Source organism: Miscanthus floridulus, chromosome 5 (genome assembly GCF_019320115.1).
Source record: "Miscanthus floridulus cultivar M001 chromosome 5, ASM1932011v1, whole genome shotgun sequence".
NCBI lineage: Eukaryota > Viridiplantae > Streptophyta > Magnoliopsida > Poales > Poaceae > Miscanthus > Miscanthus floridulus.
This window is the reverse complement of record NC_089584.1, coordinates 91,012,012-91,029,199: the sequence shown is the minus strand read 5'-3', so window position 1 is coordinate 91,029,199 and position 17,188 is coordinate 91,012,012. Positions and strand designations below refer to the sequence as shown.

The 17,188-nt window shown below is 45.2% G+C and overlaps 1 protein-coding gene across 1 annotated transcript; it reads left to right on the top strand.

Moving 5' to 3' along the window:
- The first annotated feature begins 7,462 nt into the window (after positions 1–7,462).
- LOC136454917 (uncharacterized) lies at positions 7,463–12,891 on the top strand. Its single transcript, XM_066455158.1, has 3 exons — positions 7,463–8,877; positions 9,024–9,965; positions 12,589–12,891. The coding sequence occupies exons 1-3, from the start codon at positions 8,845–8,847 to the stop codon at positions 12,889–12,891; spliced, it is 1,278 nt and encodes a 425-aa protein (XP_066311255.1). The 5' UTR covers positions 7,463–8,844.
- Positions 12,892–17,188: the final 4,297 nt, after the last annotated feature.

Sequence of the window (17,188 nt, the reverse complement as noted above, 5' to 3'; positions counted from 1 at the left end):
AAAGAGGTAATTTGCAATTCATGGAAGCAATTCAAATTGTTCACACATGTTTTGTTGCACAATTGTTTTCTCATTCGTTCTTTTGTTGCACAATTGTTTTGTAGTCATTCATGGAGTACTCGCCACACCTTGCAAACCAGGATGTTTCTAACACTACAAGGTGTCTTCTTGGAAGCAATGAAAGTGAAAGGTTGCAACAAGTTTGAGATACCTCACATGAAAAAAGAAACACTAGAAAGAGAAGATCGGCTGCCATCTTGTTTGCCTTGTGATCCATCATTGCTACATGAAGCCGAAGCTACTCTTGCTGCATGAAAAAATTATAATGATGCTTGTTAGCTTTTGTAGTAGAGACATCTTGTAATGTTGCATGAACTAAACCATTGCTGATTGTTTCATGAACTAAATTTGTAATCTTACCGATGCTTTGGCGTACTCCTTTGTCGGCAAGCAAGCCCTTGTAGTGCTCCATGAAAAGCTCGCAGTCCACGTTGATGCGGCCGAGCATGGCATCGATGGAGTAGTCCGCGTGGACTGAGACCACAGCGAGGGCATGGGTAGAATCAGCGAGTGCGCACGGTTCCACTGCTTCGCGGTCCTCATGGACGAGATGGCAGCGACCGCAAACGAAAGCGCCCGGCGGCAAGGACTCCGGCACCACGCTGTCCGCGGCTGACCTCCTACGAATCCGGCACCACGCCATCCGCGGCTGAGCAGCACGACCTCAGTCTAGCTCCTGCGAGTCCAGCGCCACAGCCGTCCGCTGAAGACCTCCTACGAATCCAGCGTGACGACGTCCGCGGAAACTAGGGACCACTGCCGTCCGCGGCGAGCAGCAGCAGGGTCGAGCGAATCCAGCATGATGGACAGCAGCTGGTCAGAGTCCACGAATAGCAGCGGGTCGTCGACGTCCTCCAGTGGCGAACTCCTCTGACTCCGGCCCGATGTCCTCCGCGGCTAGCACCTCCGACTCCGTCCCGACGCCGTCCGAGGCGACCAAGCACCGAGTCCGGCCCCCGCGCTGCCGCCGGTATCCATGGCGAGGAAAGGGAGCGCTAGACCCTAACCAACGGACTCTACTGGCGAGCAGCTAAGGGAGATGAAGTCTGCGCTGTGGACGGTGAGGGCGAGCGTGCTGCCCTGTTGGCGAGCGTGCTTGTGGGCGGCCGACGTCTTCAATCGAGGAGTCCAACGATTAAGCGCAGTAATGACGTCGAGAGGCGAGCGAAGCCGAGCAGGCCGGGCTGAGGGGTAAACGCATGCATGCATGCATGCTGTGGGCGGACCCGACGTCTGTGCTGTTTGCATGCATGCTGCGTGAGGGGTAAACGCGTCCAAATTAGGCCTCGGTACTCAGAACGTCATCCTTTGCCACAAATGCATCACGCTCCAGAACGTCCTCTAATTAGGATACGGAGGGAGTAAGTGCTTAGTCCCACATGGGGATTTGAGGAAGATCTTAAGTGACTTAAATGGTGGACTCTGAGTACACCTATTGTGAAGTCAATAAAGGAGACTGGCGTGCCGCGCTTGCTCGAGCGAAGCGACGTGATGCAGAGAGAATTCATTCTAGTAACGACTACGGACTAATCTGAATGCCAGGTGTCCAGGTACATGATGATGGTGATGCCATGGTGATGATCAAGTGCTTGGACTTGAAAAGAAGAAAGAGAAAAACAAAAGCTGTAAGTGACCGGACGCTGGTCTCGGTTGGACCGGCGTGTCCGGTCAGTGGCAGCAGAGGACGCGCAGCGTCGGTCTCTAACCGGACGCTGGGTCACTCAGTGATCGGACGCTGACAGGGTGCGTCCGGTCCTACTGACGTGGCAGTGGACAGAGGAGTCGCCGAGTGACCGGACGCGTCTGGTCGTGAAAAGTCGTCTCTAGATGCTTACTGGAAACGATCGGACACTGAGGTCCAGCGTCCGGTCACTTTGAGCTGCTGTGTCCGGTCGTCACTTGACCGTTGAGATCAGACGATCAACATTTGAAGGGGGGACACGTGGCACGCACCGCGTGACCGGACGCTGAGGTCCAGCGTCCGGTCAATATGACCGGAGCGTCCGGTCACCCCGTGTTGTGCCCAGTGAAGGGGGCTTCTATTTAAGCCCTATGGCCGGCTCAAGCTCACTTTCTTGGCCATTTGTATTGACATAGCAACCTTATGAGCTTAGCCAAAGCCCTCCCACTCGTCTTCATCATTGATTCATCATCTTTGTGAGATTGGGAGAGAATCCAAGTGCATTGCTTGAGTGTTTACATCTAGAGGCACTTGTTGTTCGTGTTTCGCTGTGGAATTCGCTTGTTACTCTTGGTGGTTGCCGCCACCTAGATGGCTTGGAGCAGCAAGGATCGTCGAGTGAAGAGTGGTGATTGTCTCCGGCTCTGATCGTGGTGATTGTGATGGGTTCTTGATCTTTTTCCAGCGGAGAGCCAAAAGGTACTCTAGTGGATTGCTCGTGGCTTGTGTGATTCTCATCTTGTGTTGGTTGTGCGGCACCCTATTGAGGGTTTGGTGTGTGATGCCAATTAGCGCGTGAACCTCCAAGTGAGTGAATCGCCACAACGAGGACTAGCTTGCCTGCAAGCAAGTGAACCTCGGTAAAAAATTTGTGTCATCATTTGATTATGAGGTGATTGGTCTTCATTGTTATTCATTCTTGTGATTGATTGGCTCCTTCCTCGACACGGCGGTATAACCTTCTTGCTCACTCTCTTTACTTTACCGCAAACTAGTTGTCAAGCTCTTTAGTGTAGCCAGTTGTGAGAGCTTGTTAATTTGATTAGTGTGGCTCTTTAGTTAGTTTTTGAGAGCACACTAACTTAGTGTAGTGTCATAGCTATTGTGTGGATAGAAACTATATAAACTAGAAATGTGGTAGGTGGCTTGCTTTTTAGTAGGCTAGCATAACACTTGCTTCACCTCATAATTGTCTAACCGGTTTGTTAAGTGTTGTTGTAGAAATTTTTAATAGGCTATTCACCCCCCTCTAGCCATTAGGACCTTTCACTCCCTAGGAAGATACACGAGCACCAAGTACTCCTTTCAGGAGACTTCTCTCTTCTCCCTATCTTCTACTGCGCTCTTGTATTCCCATCGCCAGCACTGCGCGCACAAGTTTTGGCGAGAGCAGAGCCTCCGGAACCTCGCCTTCTGCCAGAGATCCTGCTCAGGATAGGCAGGCGATAAGGTTTTTGGGGAGCGTTGAACGTGACTGCTCACTCCCTCCCTGATCGATTACGTCCTGGTGGCCAAGGAGCAGCGCTGATCGACTACAACGACTACTTCCTGGTGGTCGAGGCGCAACACTGGTCGACTACTTCCTCTTCTGGAGGCCGTTCGAAGGACTGCACTGCAACGACCTCTTCCTGCATCATTGGACTACATCGACTAAGGCCATCCCACGACTAGTATGACTAGTCCAGATGGTAACGGCGCATCCGGCACTGGCCTCGCCTCAGGGTACAACCTAATTCATCTGTGCTTATATTTGTTCTTGTTTATTAGATGTTTAAACTTGAACACTATCAAATATTCGTTCTTGTTTATTAGCTGTTTAAACTTGAACACTAGCACATATTATCTGGCTACTGAATCACTCAACATAGTCATGATAATATTTTACATGTTTAATTTTGGAATTAAAATATACCAAAATATGCCTAGAATTCTAACATACAATATATTAGCAAATTGAGTATAGCTTAGCTGGCCGGCTAGGTTTCTTATGATGGAATTTGTCCACCTGAATTCAGCATGTTCGGGAGATCGTAAACGATCGTGGATTATTTACTGCTGGCTGGTTTGGTGTGAGAGAAAAACACTGTTTTCGACTGGAAATTTACGATCGTTTACGAGCAAGCGAACATGATAGGTTGCTCGTTTTTTCTATATTTATTTCATAATTTAACCACGCTTTTGTTTTAGGTAGACAACATGGCCGTCAACAGTGTGACACCTATATTGATTTTGTACATTCCCTGGCGCCACGGTGAGTCAGCCCGGCCACCTCCGCTCGCCCGCGCCCTGTTCGGGAAGAGCCCGGCACCCGGATGGAGAAGCTGGGAAATACTGCTTCGTCTTAGTACAACTCGTCCTGGTAAGCTTTGGGCAAGAGGTAAGTGCATTTCTCCGCTCTCTAGATCCTTCTTGTAGCATGCGGTAACAGTCTCTTCATCCCTCAGTGTGGTTTTTGATTTTTTGGTGTGCCTTTAGTGCTCTCCACTAGATGTTTCTAGCCTCCTCTACTCTCCCCTTGTGTAACATCGCTGCTTTTTATTGTCCACTCACTGCTAGCATGTTCAATCCCATCACTGATCTTCTTTTGCTTTGGCCCCTGAAGTTGTTCCCTCTTGCTTCCACAATGAATTCCATTTCAAGTGTTCAGCTTCGGAGTCATACCTCTAGACCTCCCAATCCACCTGAACCTCCTCCCGACCCCAACTCTGATAACAATCCTAAAACGCCTGAAATTGATCTAGCCCAGGGCATGCAGACCCTCCAAATCGCGACTCGTCCTCCGATAACTCAGGGCTGGGCTAACGAAGACGACCCGTTCGCGTGCCGATCCATTTCTTTTTTCATCTGGAACCGTGTTTTTCTCTCACAAATTTCCTCCAGAATTCCTTCAAATCATCCAAATTTCTCCAGAACTATACCATCCGAACGGGGCCGAAGTAGAATCCGAGTACAATCTGCTCATTAAAGTGGCTGCCTCCCAATCTGGGTTCAGAGCTGTTCCTATCCAAGGCATTAGAGCCGATATGAAGAGAGCCTGGAATCATACTTATGGAGCTATTTCTGAGATCCAAACCAAAATTTCCAGTGGTCCTAATTCCTACATCACTGTCTTTGTTCACTATGGTAAAATCACTAAAATTTGTGCCTACTGTGCAGGCTTTTTTCATAATGTCACTAATTGTCGGGTCAGAGAGAGCATAATTTTTTCAGGGTCCAAAAATAATACTTCTCAGCATATTTCCTTTGGAATTTTTTGCCCCTGGATGACTCAAATTTCTTCCATTCCTATGCACCAAGTAGGCGCCCAGATTAATTCCTCAGCTACCAATGGTCCAACCACCTCTGCTCGTCTTCGTCAACTCAAAGTTGATTTCGCTGCTCTTGCTGATGACTCCACTCAAAGCTCTAGCAGCAGGCTGCTGGCCTCACTGGTCAACAATCACTGCCTTTGCATTAATCAAGCTAGCAGCCGGCTCAGTGAAAACGTGTCCCCTGAACACTGACTGCTGCCGAGTGGCAGCATTCATATTGCTAAGAGACACGCCATCACATGGGCTTGCTTCAGCATGCTAGCGCGTCAGCTGCTGCTCACTGTGGCTTGAGCCCGATTCAGCAAACTGTAGCGTCTGCGGCTGCTGGACTTGGCCTAAATGAGCATGCTGCTGCTTCTCACAATAGTGACGACACAGTCAACAATGAGAGCACGGTCCACCATGGTACAGTGAGGGCTGACGCCTCCATGCTGGCTCAATGCCCCGTTGGGCCTGTCACTGTTGCTCCTGATCAAGCCACGAGTGATAGCTGTAGTAGTCACTTTGAAGGTGCAGCCATGGAGGTTGAAGATTGTGATCTGGAGCTGCAAGGGGGCCCGCCTTGCCAATCGCCTCTGGGCGTCGGGCAAATGGGTCACCATCCTTTTCCGGGCAGCGGCCTCCAACAGGCCGGGCAGCATGCTGTGGAGGATCAAGGTGCCCTTTCCGGACCTTGCATTCAGCCTGGGGTTTGCTCTGATTCCTTTTCCGATCGAGACACTCGAGGGGCGCTGGCGCCAGCCCTTAAGGCGCCACGGGCGCCATGAGTCTGCTAGCGTGGAACTGCCAAGGATCGGGCGGGAGCCTTGGCAATCCTAAGATGCTTCACCTCGCCAGATTAATCACGTCGACTAATGCGCAGGTTATTTTTGTGTCCGAAACTAGGAACTCTCGTTTAACTTGGTCTGACTGACTTAATCGCCTCAACGTTGATGATGCGTACATTGTTCCAGCCCAGGGTCAGTCAGGAGGTTTATGGCTTCTCTCCAGGAATGGTGCCAGTTAGATGTCCTTGAGTTGAGTCACCACTTCTTCTTTGCTTTGTGTGTACATAAGCATCTCCAGAAGAAGTTTGGTTTAGTGTGTGTGTATGGTGATCCCCATCACCTCCAAACTGCTAGTATCTGGAGGCAAGTTCAAAATTTTGTTGTAACATATCCGAGCTTGCCTTTTATTTGTATGGGTGATCTCAATGATATTATGCATCCTAGCGAGAAACTTGGTCCTAGAGTTGCGAATGCTCGCCAAATTTCTGAATTTTGTTGCCTTGCCAAGGATTGTGGTTTTTTTGACTTGGGCTACAACGGCCCTGCGTACACTTGGACTAACAAGAGATTTAGCACTAACCCCACTTATGAGCGTCTTGATAGATTTCTTGCGAATGCTGAGTGGTGCTCTGCTTTTCCCAATACTATGATTTATCACTTACCTATGATGAAGAGTGATCATGCTCCTATTCTTGCTATGCTCAGTGCCAATCGCCGCACCTGTAACAGGACTTTTAAATCTGAAAATTGGTGGCTCCTTGAAGATTATTATGAAAACACTGCCAAACAAAGTTGGCACAGGTCTGCCAACCGTCCTTTCCATCTCAAAACCCTTTACCTTGCCAAAGATCTGAATAGGTGGCGCAAAGCTAAACCTAAAATTTCTGACCAGCTTAGTGCTATTGAGGACCAAATTCTCCAACTCTAAATGCACCCACCTCACCAACAAAACCCCAGTGTCCAAAAGGATCTGGCTTTTCAGCATGAATCCATTCTGGCTAAGAATGAAGCCTACCATAGACAGAGATACAAAAAGAATTGGTCTATTGCAGGGGATAGAAACACCAGCTTTTTCCACCAATCTATCATTAAGAGAGCCAGAAAGAACATTATCACTCACTTCCAGAACCCTGATGGTTCTTTCTCCACCACCCAGGAACAGCTTGCTCATACTGCAAATCACTGCTTCATGGAAATTTTCAGGTCCCATGACATTAACAGTACAGGTTCTGAAGAACAGGATTGGGCCAATGAACCGGAGCAAAATCAGGTAATAACTGATGATTCTTTTACAAACTCAATCCCTGATATGCAGGAAATACACAGCATTGTTAAAAACATGAGGAGCAATGCAGCGCCGGGACCGGATGGACTAAATGCAGCTTTTTACAAGGCCTCATGGGATTGGATAGGTAAGGATGTGCATAATTTTGTTTCTTCTTTTTACCAATCTGGTTCCCTACCTGCTGAGATTAATCGTACCCATATTGCTCTTATTCCTAAAGTTAATGCTCCAATTACACCGAAAGATTATAGACCGATCAGTCTTTGTAATGTGGCATATAAGATTATTGCAAAGTCTTTAGCTGATAGAATTAAGAATCACCTCCCTCACATTATTCACCCCTCGCAAGCTGCTTTTGTTCATGGTAGATACATTGCTTCCAATATCATTATTGCTCAGGAGATAATTCACAGCTTCAATCTTAAAAGTTGGAACCAAAAGCTTTCTTTCTTAAACTTGGCTAAAGCTTTTGACCGAATTGAATGGAATTTTATTGTCAAAGCACTTAAAAGACAAGGCTTTCATGACCATTTCGTTGATTTAGTGTACAATTGCATTTCTACTACTACTCTTTCTGTTATTATCAATGGCGAGCCTACCCCTACCTTCCATCCTCAGCGTGGTGTTAGACAGGGCTGCCCTCTTTCTCCGTATCTTTTCATTATTGCTGTGAATGAACTTTCTATTTGCTTGCAGCAACATTCTGATGCTCACAGTATTCATGGGGTAACTCTTGGTACGAACTGTCCTAGAATTCATTCGCTTCTTTTTGCTGATGATTTGATTATTTGTGGTCAAGCTACCTATGAGGAAGCAACCAAAATCAATTCTATCCTTCAGGCTTTCTGCAATGCTTCTGGTCAGACCCCGAATTTAGCTAAATCCTCTATTATGTTTAGCAAGAATGTTGATATCCATAGCAAATTGGCTGTTAAAAATGTGTTCCCTGTGCCTGATCTTACTCCTAATACGATTTACCTCGGCCACCCCCTCATTTTCAACCATAACGATAGAACCAAAGCCTATGATTTTATTCTCAACAAATTCAGGGCTAAGTTGACGATGCTTAAGGCTAACAAACCCAACCATGCTGGTCGGCTTGTTAACATTAATTCGGTGCTTGCCTCAATTCCGATTTACTACATGTCCACTGTGTTATTTTCCAAAACCTTCATCTCTAAGATCACCACTATAATTCGGAATTTTTGGTGGGCTGGAGTCCAAGAAGACAATGCTACTTCACCAATCCATTTCAGATCTTGGAAAGATATTTGCAGGCCTAAAAGAGAAGGCGGTTTAGAGTGAGAGATCTTCTGACTGTCAACCACAGCCTCATTCTTCATGCTGCTTGGAATATTGCCACAGGTAAAAACCCTTTTCTAACAGCCATTCTTAAGGCCAAATATTTCCCCAATGCTAGCTTCTGGACTGCTCGTGACACTCAAATTAAATCTGCTTTCTGGTCCTCTATTATGCAAGTTAAAAACATTTTGATTGATAACTGCACAGTTCAAATCCACAAAGGTGATTCCAGTATCTGGTCCACGCCTTGGCGCTCGGTTTGGAAAGAAATTCACAGTCACCTCAATCTTCCTGTCACCCTTCCCAGCTTACCTCAAAATATTTCTGATCTGTGGACTCCTAACACCCACAACTGGAATACTAACCTTATCTCGCAGATTTTTGATAATAATGCAGCATCTGCCATATGTAGTGTAGTCACAGTACCTTCGGACGACAATGATGCAGTTAAATGGAAACCTGCACCCAGAGGTAACTGTTCTGCAAAGGAAGCTTTCATGCTTCTTAGCTCTCAAGTGCAGGTACAAATCCCTGTTCAGGGATCGAGGAGTGTTAGCACTCAATCGATGGAAATTTTGAGGGTGTGGGCTCACAAACTTTTATCTCCAAACATGAAGGCTTTTGCCTGGAGATTGATTCGAAGAGCCATTGCTACAGGGGTCCGAGCTGGAAGTCTGTCCACCAAGATAAGCAAATACTGTGAAACCTGCAAAGTGCTTGAAAATGACTCTCACTTGTTCTTTCACTGTAGCTTTGCAAGGGCGGTTTGGTTCTCTTCCAAAACCCTGTTGCGCACCTCTTTGCTTCCGTTTGAACAGGATGGAGTCCAGGAGACTCTATCTATCATCATTAACAGGGACACTTCTGACGTAGACTTACAGAGGACGATTCTCACTCTCTGGTACATCTGGAGAGCCAGAAATGACGTTCGCTTCAAGAGGAAAAAATGGTCTGTTTTGCAGGTTCATCATGCAATCGAGGCAGACATTGAAGTTGCATCTGTTTGTGCTCGGGCAGATAACTCCACTGCTAATTCTAGGAGCACTCAATGTGTCTCCCAAACAAATATTATGCAAGAAAACAATTCTACTGCTGCAGGGACACACATTGATGGAGGGAACGCTCAGGCCCGTATTCAACAGCAAAATTTCAGGCTGGGGTTGCCCAGCGATCAAACTTTTTGCAGGTTTCCGATGCTTCTACCGGGTGCAAGGTGTTACACAGATGCCTCTATTGCTCCGGATATGCCGAACCCCAGTCCAAGGAGAGCAGGCCTAGAAATTTTTATCCTGGATCCAAGGCGCAATTTCAAGTTCTACATCAAAGTGCAAATCGGCAACATCACCTCTGTCATCATGGCGGAGGCGGCTGCCCTCGCTTTTGCAGCTACAACTTCCTCTTCGCTTCAGATCGGTGACATTTCATTCCTCGCCGACAGTCAGCTTCTGGTCAGTTTTTTCAATGGCACAAATCTCAGCTCTCCACCACATCGGGAAGCCAAGCCATTCACCCAGAGCTTTCTAAACTCTGTGATCAACAAAAGACTTCAAGTGCTCAAGGTTCAAAAAAGCATGAATGTCACGGCTCATTCTTTAGCCAATCAAGCCTTTAGACAGTCTGGGGCTCAAAGTAGTTCGCCAAATGTAACTTGTACCAATGCCAATTATGAAAGCAGTTGCCCCCTTCGCATGGCACTGCAGTGTGTACCTCGGGAGCCTTTCTCCCTCATTGCAGCCACCTGCTGCTAATAATAAAAGATGCTTTTTGTCAAAAAAAAAAAAAATCTCTGAGTTCACTTTGATTTTCTTGATCGGATAGTCCGAAGCAGCCAAATTCTCCGAACAGTTTCTGGTCAGTTCCAGGCTCCAGCCCAGTTACACCGACGGCGCTGGTCCAGCGTCGAATATTTCAGGTGGGCTGGACCTTGGAAGAGAGGCCTAGTAGTAGCAAGACACAGTGCAAAATCTTTTTTTCGCTCTGATCTGAAGAGCTACTTCCTGCTGCTGCTTTGGCGCTTCCAGATTCTCGCTACTGGTGCTGGCTTCTTGTTGTTTTGCAGCTGCATTCTTTTTTTTAGAAACATAAGATTTCTTTTTTTTTCATGTACCTGCACTGCACACCACCGTGGCTGTTCGGCAGCCGTGAGCCTGCAATGGTGGAGTGGCCGGCGCAGCGGGACGGGCATGATCATGATGCCAAGCCACCGGTGCTTCCGGTGCTCGTGACCTTAGCAGACTGGGAACGTTATAAAATGAGACCCTAAATTTCCGTTCCTGTTCCGGAACGGGAACGGCAACATGCCTGCTAAGCTCCTGACTTGCGATGCGATGCAGCGATGGCATGACTGCCCGACGGTTTCTGATGGACCTGTGGTCCTAAGTTTTTTCAATTTGGCCTCGTTTTTAAGAAAATTTACGTTTGGACCCTATGATTAATCCTAAACTGATATTTGGACCCTGGGACGGCATCAGAATACGTGGCTCCGAGGATAACACGTCTCAGTGCCACTACCTATTGTCCCCTTTTCGCTTGGCTTATAAGCCGTACTTTTTTCAGCCAACGAACAATATTTTTCTCTCACAACAAATCAGCCAACAATATTTTCAGTCATGGCTTATTAGCAAGCGAACAGGGCATATGGCGCCGAGGTGCCTGGCTGCGCACAACATGGAAACCGAGGTGGCGCTGACGTGGCCGGTAGGTCGGAGCCACAGATCTTGGCGCTGACCACGGAGCCAAGATCTACGGCGCCGACCTATTAAACCTACACAGGCAGAAGCACCTCTGTCTCTCCCTCTCTCTTGCATTCTTTCTCTCCCTCTCTCCCCACCGCCAGCTTGCCCGCCGCTGCCGTCAAGCCACCCGCGCCACCACAGCAGGCCGCCGCTTGCCATTCCCCGCGTGCCTGTCCGCTCCCTCGTCGCCCCACCATCATCCTCAGCACGCACCGGCGGCGAGGGCGGCCCCCCGCTTCTCCCCGGCATTCCCGCCGGCCGCTGGGCCGCCGGCGGCCTTCCCCCCCACCGGCCTTCTAGTGAGGCCACCCCCTCCACCCTTGGCCGACCAGTTATCCAAGTGCCATCTCTGGTAATTTTTTTTAATTTTGTTTATTTAGATAATGTAGTTATTTATTTATATATAGTTATGTAGTGAGATAATTTAGTTATCTTTTTTAGTTATTTACTGATGTAAATTAGTTAGCTAATCTAGGTAGATAGTGAGACAATTGAATTATGTAGGTAGTTAGTTTATTTATTTAGCTAATTTAGATTAGTAGTTAGATAGTTAGATAATTTAGTTAGATAGGTAGTACTTGTAGTCAATGTAGTTAGTAAATTTACTTATATAGTTTGATAGACAGTTAGGTAGTTTAGATACTTATTTATTTAGGTAGAGACTTGGATACTTATTTATGTATGTAATTTAGTTATATCCGTATTAGTTTAACTTGTAATAACTTTGGTGTTGTGCATACCAATTAGATGAACAACGTAGTCACCTTTTATCATGGAGGAAGTGTGAAGGAAGATAAGTTTGGGAATGTCAGTTCTGTTGGAATGCAAAGGGTGCCTGGAGGAAGATGGAGGAAGTGTTGACGCAGGAGTGGCCCGTGGAGCCGTTCTCGATGTCAATAGACTTGCACAAGTAAGCAACATTGAAATATGCACAGGAACCATTTTTCCAATGTCTGGTAGAGCTGCATGTCCTGTAGAAATTTTCTTGCATCCCACCTCACCTCTTCTCTTTTAACCTGCATGTCTAGGAAGAACAAATTACAGATTACTGGAACAACACTACAAACTCTCTAGCTTAAAATCTCAATAGTTATGAACATCCAGCTATATCCAATCAGCCTTGCGTTAATGCCGCATAGTCTAATTCAGATGTAGTAGTTAGTATTAAAACATATCTAGGGGGGTCAGTTTGTAACTTCGCATGTGAAAACAGTACAATCAGACCTTTAAGCCAGTAGTGCAATCAAAACTCATGATGTGTGGATAGAAACAGGAAGTACCACTCTCATGCAACATGTCAGTTAACCTTGCCCGAGTGTCACATTTTACTTGGATGCCCGAGTGTCACATTTTACTTGGATCTTATTAGAAAAACACATAAATGACAATGGACGATGAATGCCCATTTTCACCAGAAATGCTGACATCCATTTCTGTTTACCTACAGGATCGATCATCACAAGCAAAAGAAGGAGACGCTGACTACATCGACCAGTGGGAAAATGTTCATGACAACCTGTACGAGAATGACCAGCACCACTACGAACGACAACTTCAGAGCAGTATCCTAGCTTGGTACGGACATGCAACAAGGACGAAGCTGAAGGTGCAATGGACCCAAGGAGACTACGCCGACATTGAGTCCTCGGATGATGAACACTTGTCTTACGACCTTGCGACGAGGGCAGGGACACAGGTGGAGGCTGCATCAATCTTGGACCGAGTGGTAATGTCAACTCTAACCCCATGATTTAAATACCATGGTAGCTAAATTTTTAGAGATTCAGAACCTAGTGGAGGAATTGAGATGATCTGAGGCGGCTAGGCTATCTAGGGCTGGATGCTGTGGGACTGCCTCAAGTTGCTCAGCAGCCGAACAACCTCCACTTTTAGTAAAAGTACAAAACAATGAATCTGTGGTGCTGACTATCCATAGCGAGCATTCCTATATTTCCTGATGAGAAACCTGATGTGTAGCATGAGAACTTAGTAATTAGTATAGTATTCAAGGGCGATCCATTGTATATGCTAGCCTTCCTATATAAGGTGTAAAAGATTCAGGGAAAAATCCTTGGTCGAAAGTTTTGACCTAAACTCTGATCATACCATCGCACACTAAACTTATAAAGGAACGGAGGCAAAACCATTTGATAAATCTATGCACTACTCAAAGGACAAACACAATGCAATGAGGGCACAACCAGTTCTTGTTCTTCCTCACCTCTTCTATCTCTGCTACCATATCTCAAAGTTTAGTAAGTAGGCCCATAAAATCCACCAAGAACAAAGCCATTTTTGCAGTTGAGCACTAAGCAAGTCTGCTTACCTTCACCGTATTTTCAGGGAAGCATGGCAGAGTATCCCATTAGAAGAATGGCAAGATGAGCACTCTGTCTTCCTGTCAAATATTTGCCGAAGTATATTGCCCAGTGCTAACGCAACGGTATTATCTAGAAAGTGAGTGAACCAACAAAAAGCATAATAACTTCAGTTAGCAAAATAATAAGCATACTGTTGAAAGTGAGATGAAGCTAAGAAACATAATAACTCAGTAACAAAAAGCATAACAAAAAACTCATCTAATCGCATATTGTATTATTCTTACCATGGTACCGAAAAATCCATGATAAAAACCCCACTAAGAATACCTTCATTATTACTTTATTTCAGTCTATTTATTGCAAAGCATTATTTGTGCTTCATGAAATTCCCATGTGGAAATGTCGTGCACAAACAAATGATTAGATCACAACACTTAAAGCCTCTTCCACTTAAGTTTGTGGTCTTCTATGGTGCTTTTTCTTGCCGACGATTTGCCAAGTGCCAACCTTCATCCTTTATCCTCTCTTCTTCCTAAATTATTCCAAATCATGAACTTAATTACCAGCTCTGGTGGTTGCTTTAAAAGAAAAAGGCTACAAATATGGCTAGCATGAAATCAATATACAAGGCTCTCGGATATGGCAAAAAAGTTGTTCTATTATTGCAATTTATATTATGGAAGATTATCTAACAAATGTAAACCCTGCAATTAATTTTAGTGCCTTCCCCACCCTATCAGATATTCTTAAACACCAAGTAATATTGTGAAATTGAGAAATATGTACCATCCAAACATTTGGATCGATCAAACTTACAGATTCATTAATAAAGTGCATGCCTACCTTTGTTCAATGTTACTAGATCATTCTTGTAACTTTGCTACTGAAGCAGCAAGCCAGAAACACCATCATGGCAGCTCACAGGAAGACATCCCGAATATGTTAAGATTATCCCTGACAATGACAATATCTTCACACATATTTTCCGTTGGTCCTGTGTGTGTGCTTCAAGACAGGCATATGCCTACAGGATGCAGTATAACATAAAATAGTCCAAGACAGAAAATAGTGTAGTAGAAAATGTAAATACTTCAGAAGTTCAAGACAGAAATGCAGGAATAGCTTTCCATAGAGAGTTGTCACCCTTGACTATGGCCATAAATCAAAAGAACTTGCAGAGAAGTATGAAGGGCTATCAGTGCAAAAGAAATGTAGGACAACACTAAAGATGAGAATGGCTCTAAAATAATTGAAATTAATTCTTAACTCTTAGGACCCCCTTGATATTTGAACTTATAAGCCATGTACTGTATAGGGGTTCACATACTCAAAAAATCTCAATAGAACCCCTGAAATTTACTACAGTAAATGGATAATACTTGCAATGGTAGAGCTGTGTCAAGATTTCACAGTGGGGATCCTGAAAATGATACAAGTTGAAAAGGTAATGGTAAAAATCATACCATGCAAGAGAGAACTTAAGAGCAAGAAGAAAAGGCATTCTTACAGCCTTTTCTTCACATAGCAAGCCCTAAGTTGCAAGCAAATTTTATCGAAAGGAAATAAAACCATCATAGCTGGCAAGTGACTGCCAAGGAAAGGCTATCTTATTTAGCATGAACCCAGGTCGATATGTGCATTGTCACCTCACTTGGCTTTGAGGCCAAGCTCCCGCAGATGGGCATGGTCTTGTTTCCTTCATCTACATGCACCATTGCCATGTATACCTGTTCACAAATATTAAAGCATGATAAAAAATTATCACAGTTGAAATTAGTCTATTTCAGTACAAAAAAAATTAGAGTCTATTTTTAGTCCAGCGAGAAGAGAGGTCGTGACTCACCTTCACAGCCAGGAAGAGAGGAGCCCTGCTGCAGGAGAGGCCTCGTAGACTTGAAACCAACGTCCTATTCGTTTAGACTTGTTTGGTTTATAAGCCGTACTTTTTAAGCCAACGAACAATATTTTTCTCTCACACCAAATTAGCCAACAGTACTTTCAGCCATGGCTTATCAGCCAAACAAGCCCAAACGAACAAGGCGGTGATTGAGGACCAGTAACAGGTACTCACCACGCTCGCCACAACCAAGACATGCAGAAGAGCGGCACATAACGCAAATTAGAGTGACGCCTCGGTTCTTCTCACAGAGGTACTACTTCAGGAGGCCAGAGCTCGTTCTGCGTCACTGTGGATACTTTTTAGGGGCTCAGGAGACAAGGACGAGGGTGGTTACGAGGAGGTTGGACCGTCTCAGCTATAGGACTCTCCTTCGACTCAACCTACGCAACATGCTGGCATTAGGCGACGTCGTCCGCCTGACCCTTACACTTCAGGCACCGGCACTCTTGGCCACAAGGGTAAGGGCAAGACTAGAAGGCAGTGAGGGCTTGTGGTAGACTTTCTAGTAGATGTTATTATGGACTATTATGGACTTTGTGAACTGTTATTATGGACTGTTATGTATTGTATGGACTATTATTATGGACTGTATGGACTCTATGGACTTTTAATATGCTCATGGATGTAGTTTGTGTGGCAGAACCACCCAAAATAATATGTTTTTGGATGCGCTCGTCTTACACTAGACACTAAGCATCCCGAAAGTTAGCTACATCGGACAGTTCCATCGAGCCCACCCCAAGGGAGAACTCGAAACAATCCACATTTTACATCCAGAATCCAATAATGAGTATGAGCTTACAATACTTAGTCCATTTCATACAACAAGAGTTCTTGGAAATTATTTATTACAATACCAGAGTTCAGAGTACGATAATTAAACATCGTAATGAAAATAAACATCTAGTGGAAACGATACAAGGATCCATTTGTGCCCACTAGAAGAATCCTCCACACAAGAGCTACTCCTCAAGCTGCACCTGCAACATGAGTAAAATAAACCCTGAGTATATAATGTACTCGCAAGACTTATCCGACTAGTGGGAATAGTTTCCTAACTCCAACGAGTATGATAGGCAATATGAGTTTGCTGTTTTCTTTTTGTTTACAAAAAGCATTACTAGGGGTACGTCCTTATGATCAAGTTTTATTAGCAGTCATGATTACTTCATTAGCTAACCATTCTAAGTAAGCACCTGTTCTACTTTCAAGCAAGGATTAAGCAATCAGAACTATTTCACCATCTTTCATCTTCCCGTTCCTACTATGGTGCTAGACCATAGCCAAGTCATACCGTCTCCTAAAAACGATGATTCATGAACTAATGTATCCCAGCTGGATACCCTAAAACACACGCCCTGTTTGTACCCTAGGCACAAACAAGACCAACCCATTCCACTCCTATAACGGGGTCCAGGTCCCCGTCCAAACTTAGACTCCAAGCCCCCACACTTGAGACCCGGTCTCAATATGGTGCTTAGACCTCCATCTTTCCCCTGCCTCCAATCAGTCGGTCCAGAAAGAGTCAGAACCCACGACAAGAGCATAATGAGCCTTCCTGCTCCCATAAGCAAGTATGTGCTTAGGATAATAAGTCTATGACCTGACTACCATCCACAGTAATGAACGGTCCTTAATCGACTACGAATAGGAAAACAATGTAACCAAGCTATACCCCATTAGCCATGGGACACAACCTGTTACACCCTACTAATATCCATACCATATCTCTGTTTGGTCTCCATTTTCTGTTCATCATTTTATTATGAGAGTAATAATAATAATAATCACCTATTGTGAGTAACGATAGGTTACTCATGCTACTA

Coding starts and splice junctions, on each gene's coding strand:
- LOC136454917 (XM_066455158.1), top strand. CDS start 8,845: ATGATGCAGTTAAATGGAAACCTGCACCCAGAG. Junction 8,878..9,023: donor ATGGAAACCTGCACCCAGAG/GTAACTGTTCTG, acceptor CCAAACATGAAG/GCTTTTGCCTGGAGATTGAT. Junction 9,966..12,588: donor AAAGACTTCAAGTGCTCAAG/GTTCAAAAAAGC, acceptor GTTTACCTACAG/GATCGATCATCACAAGCAAA.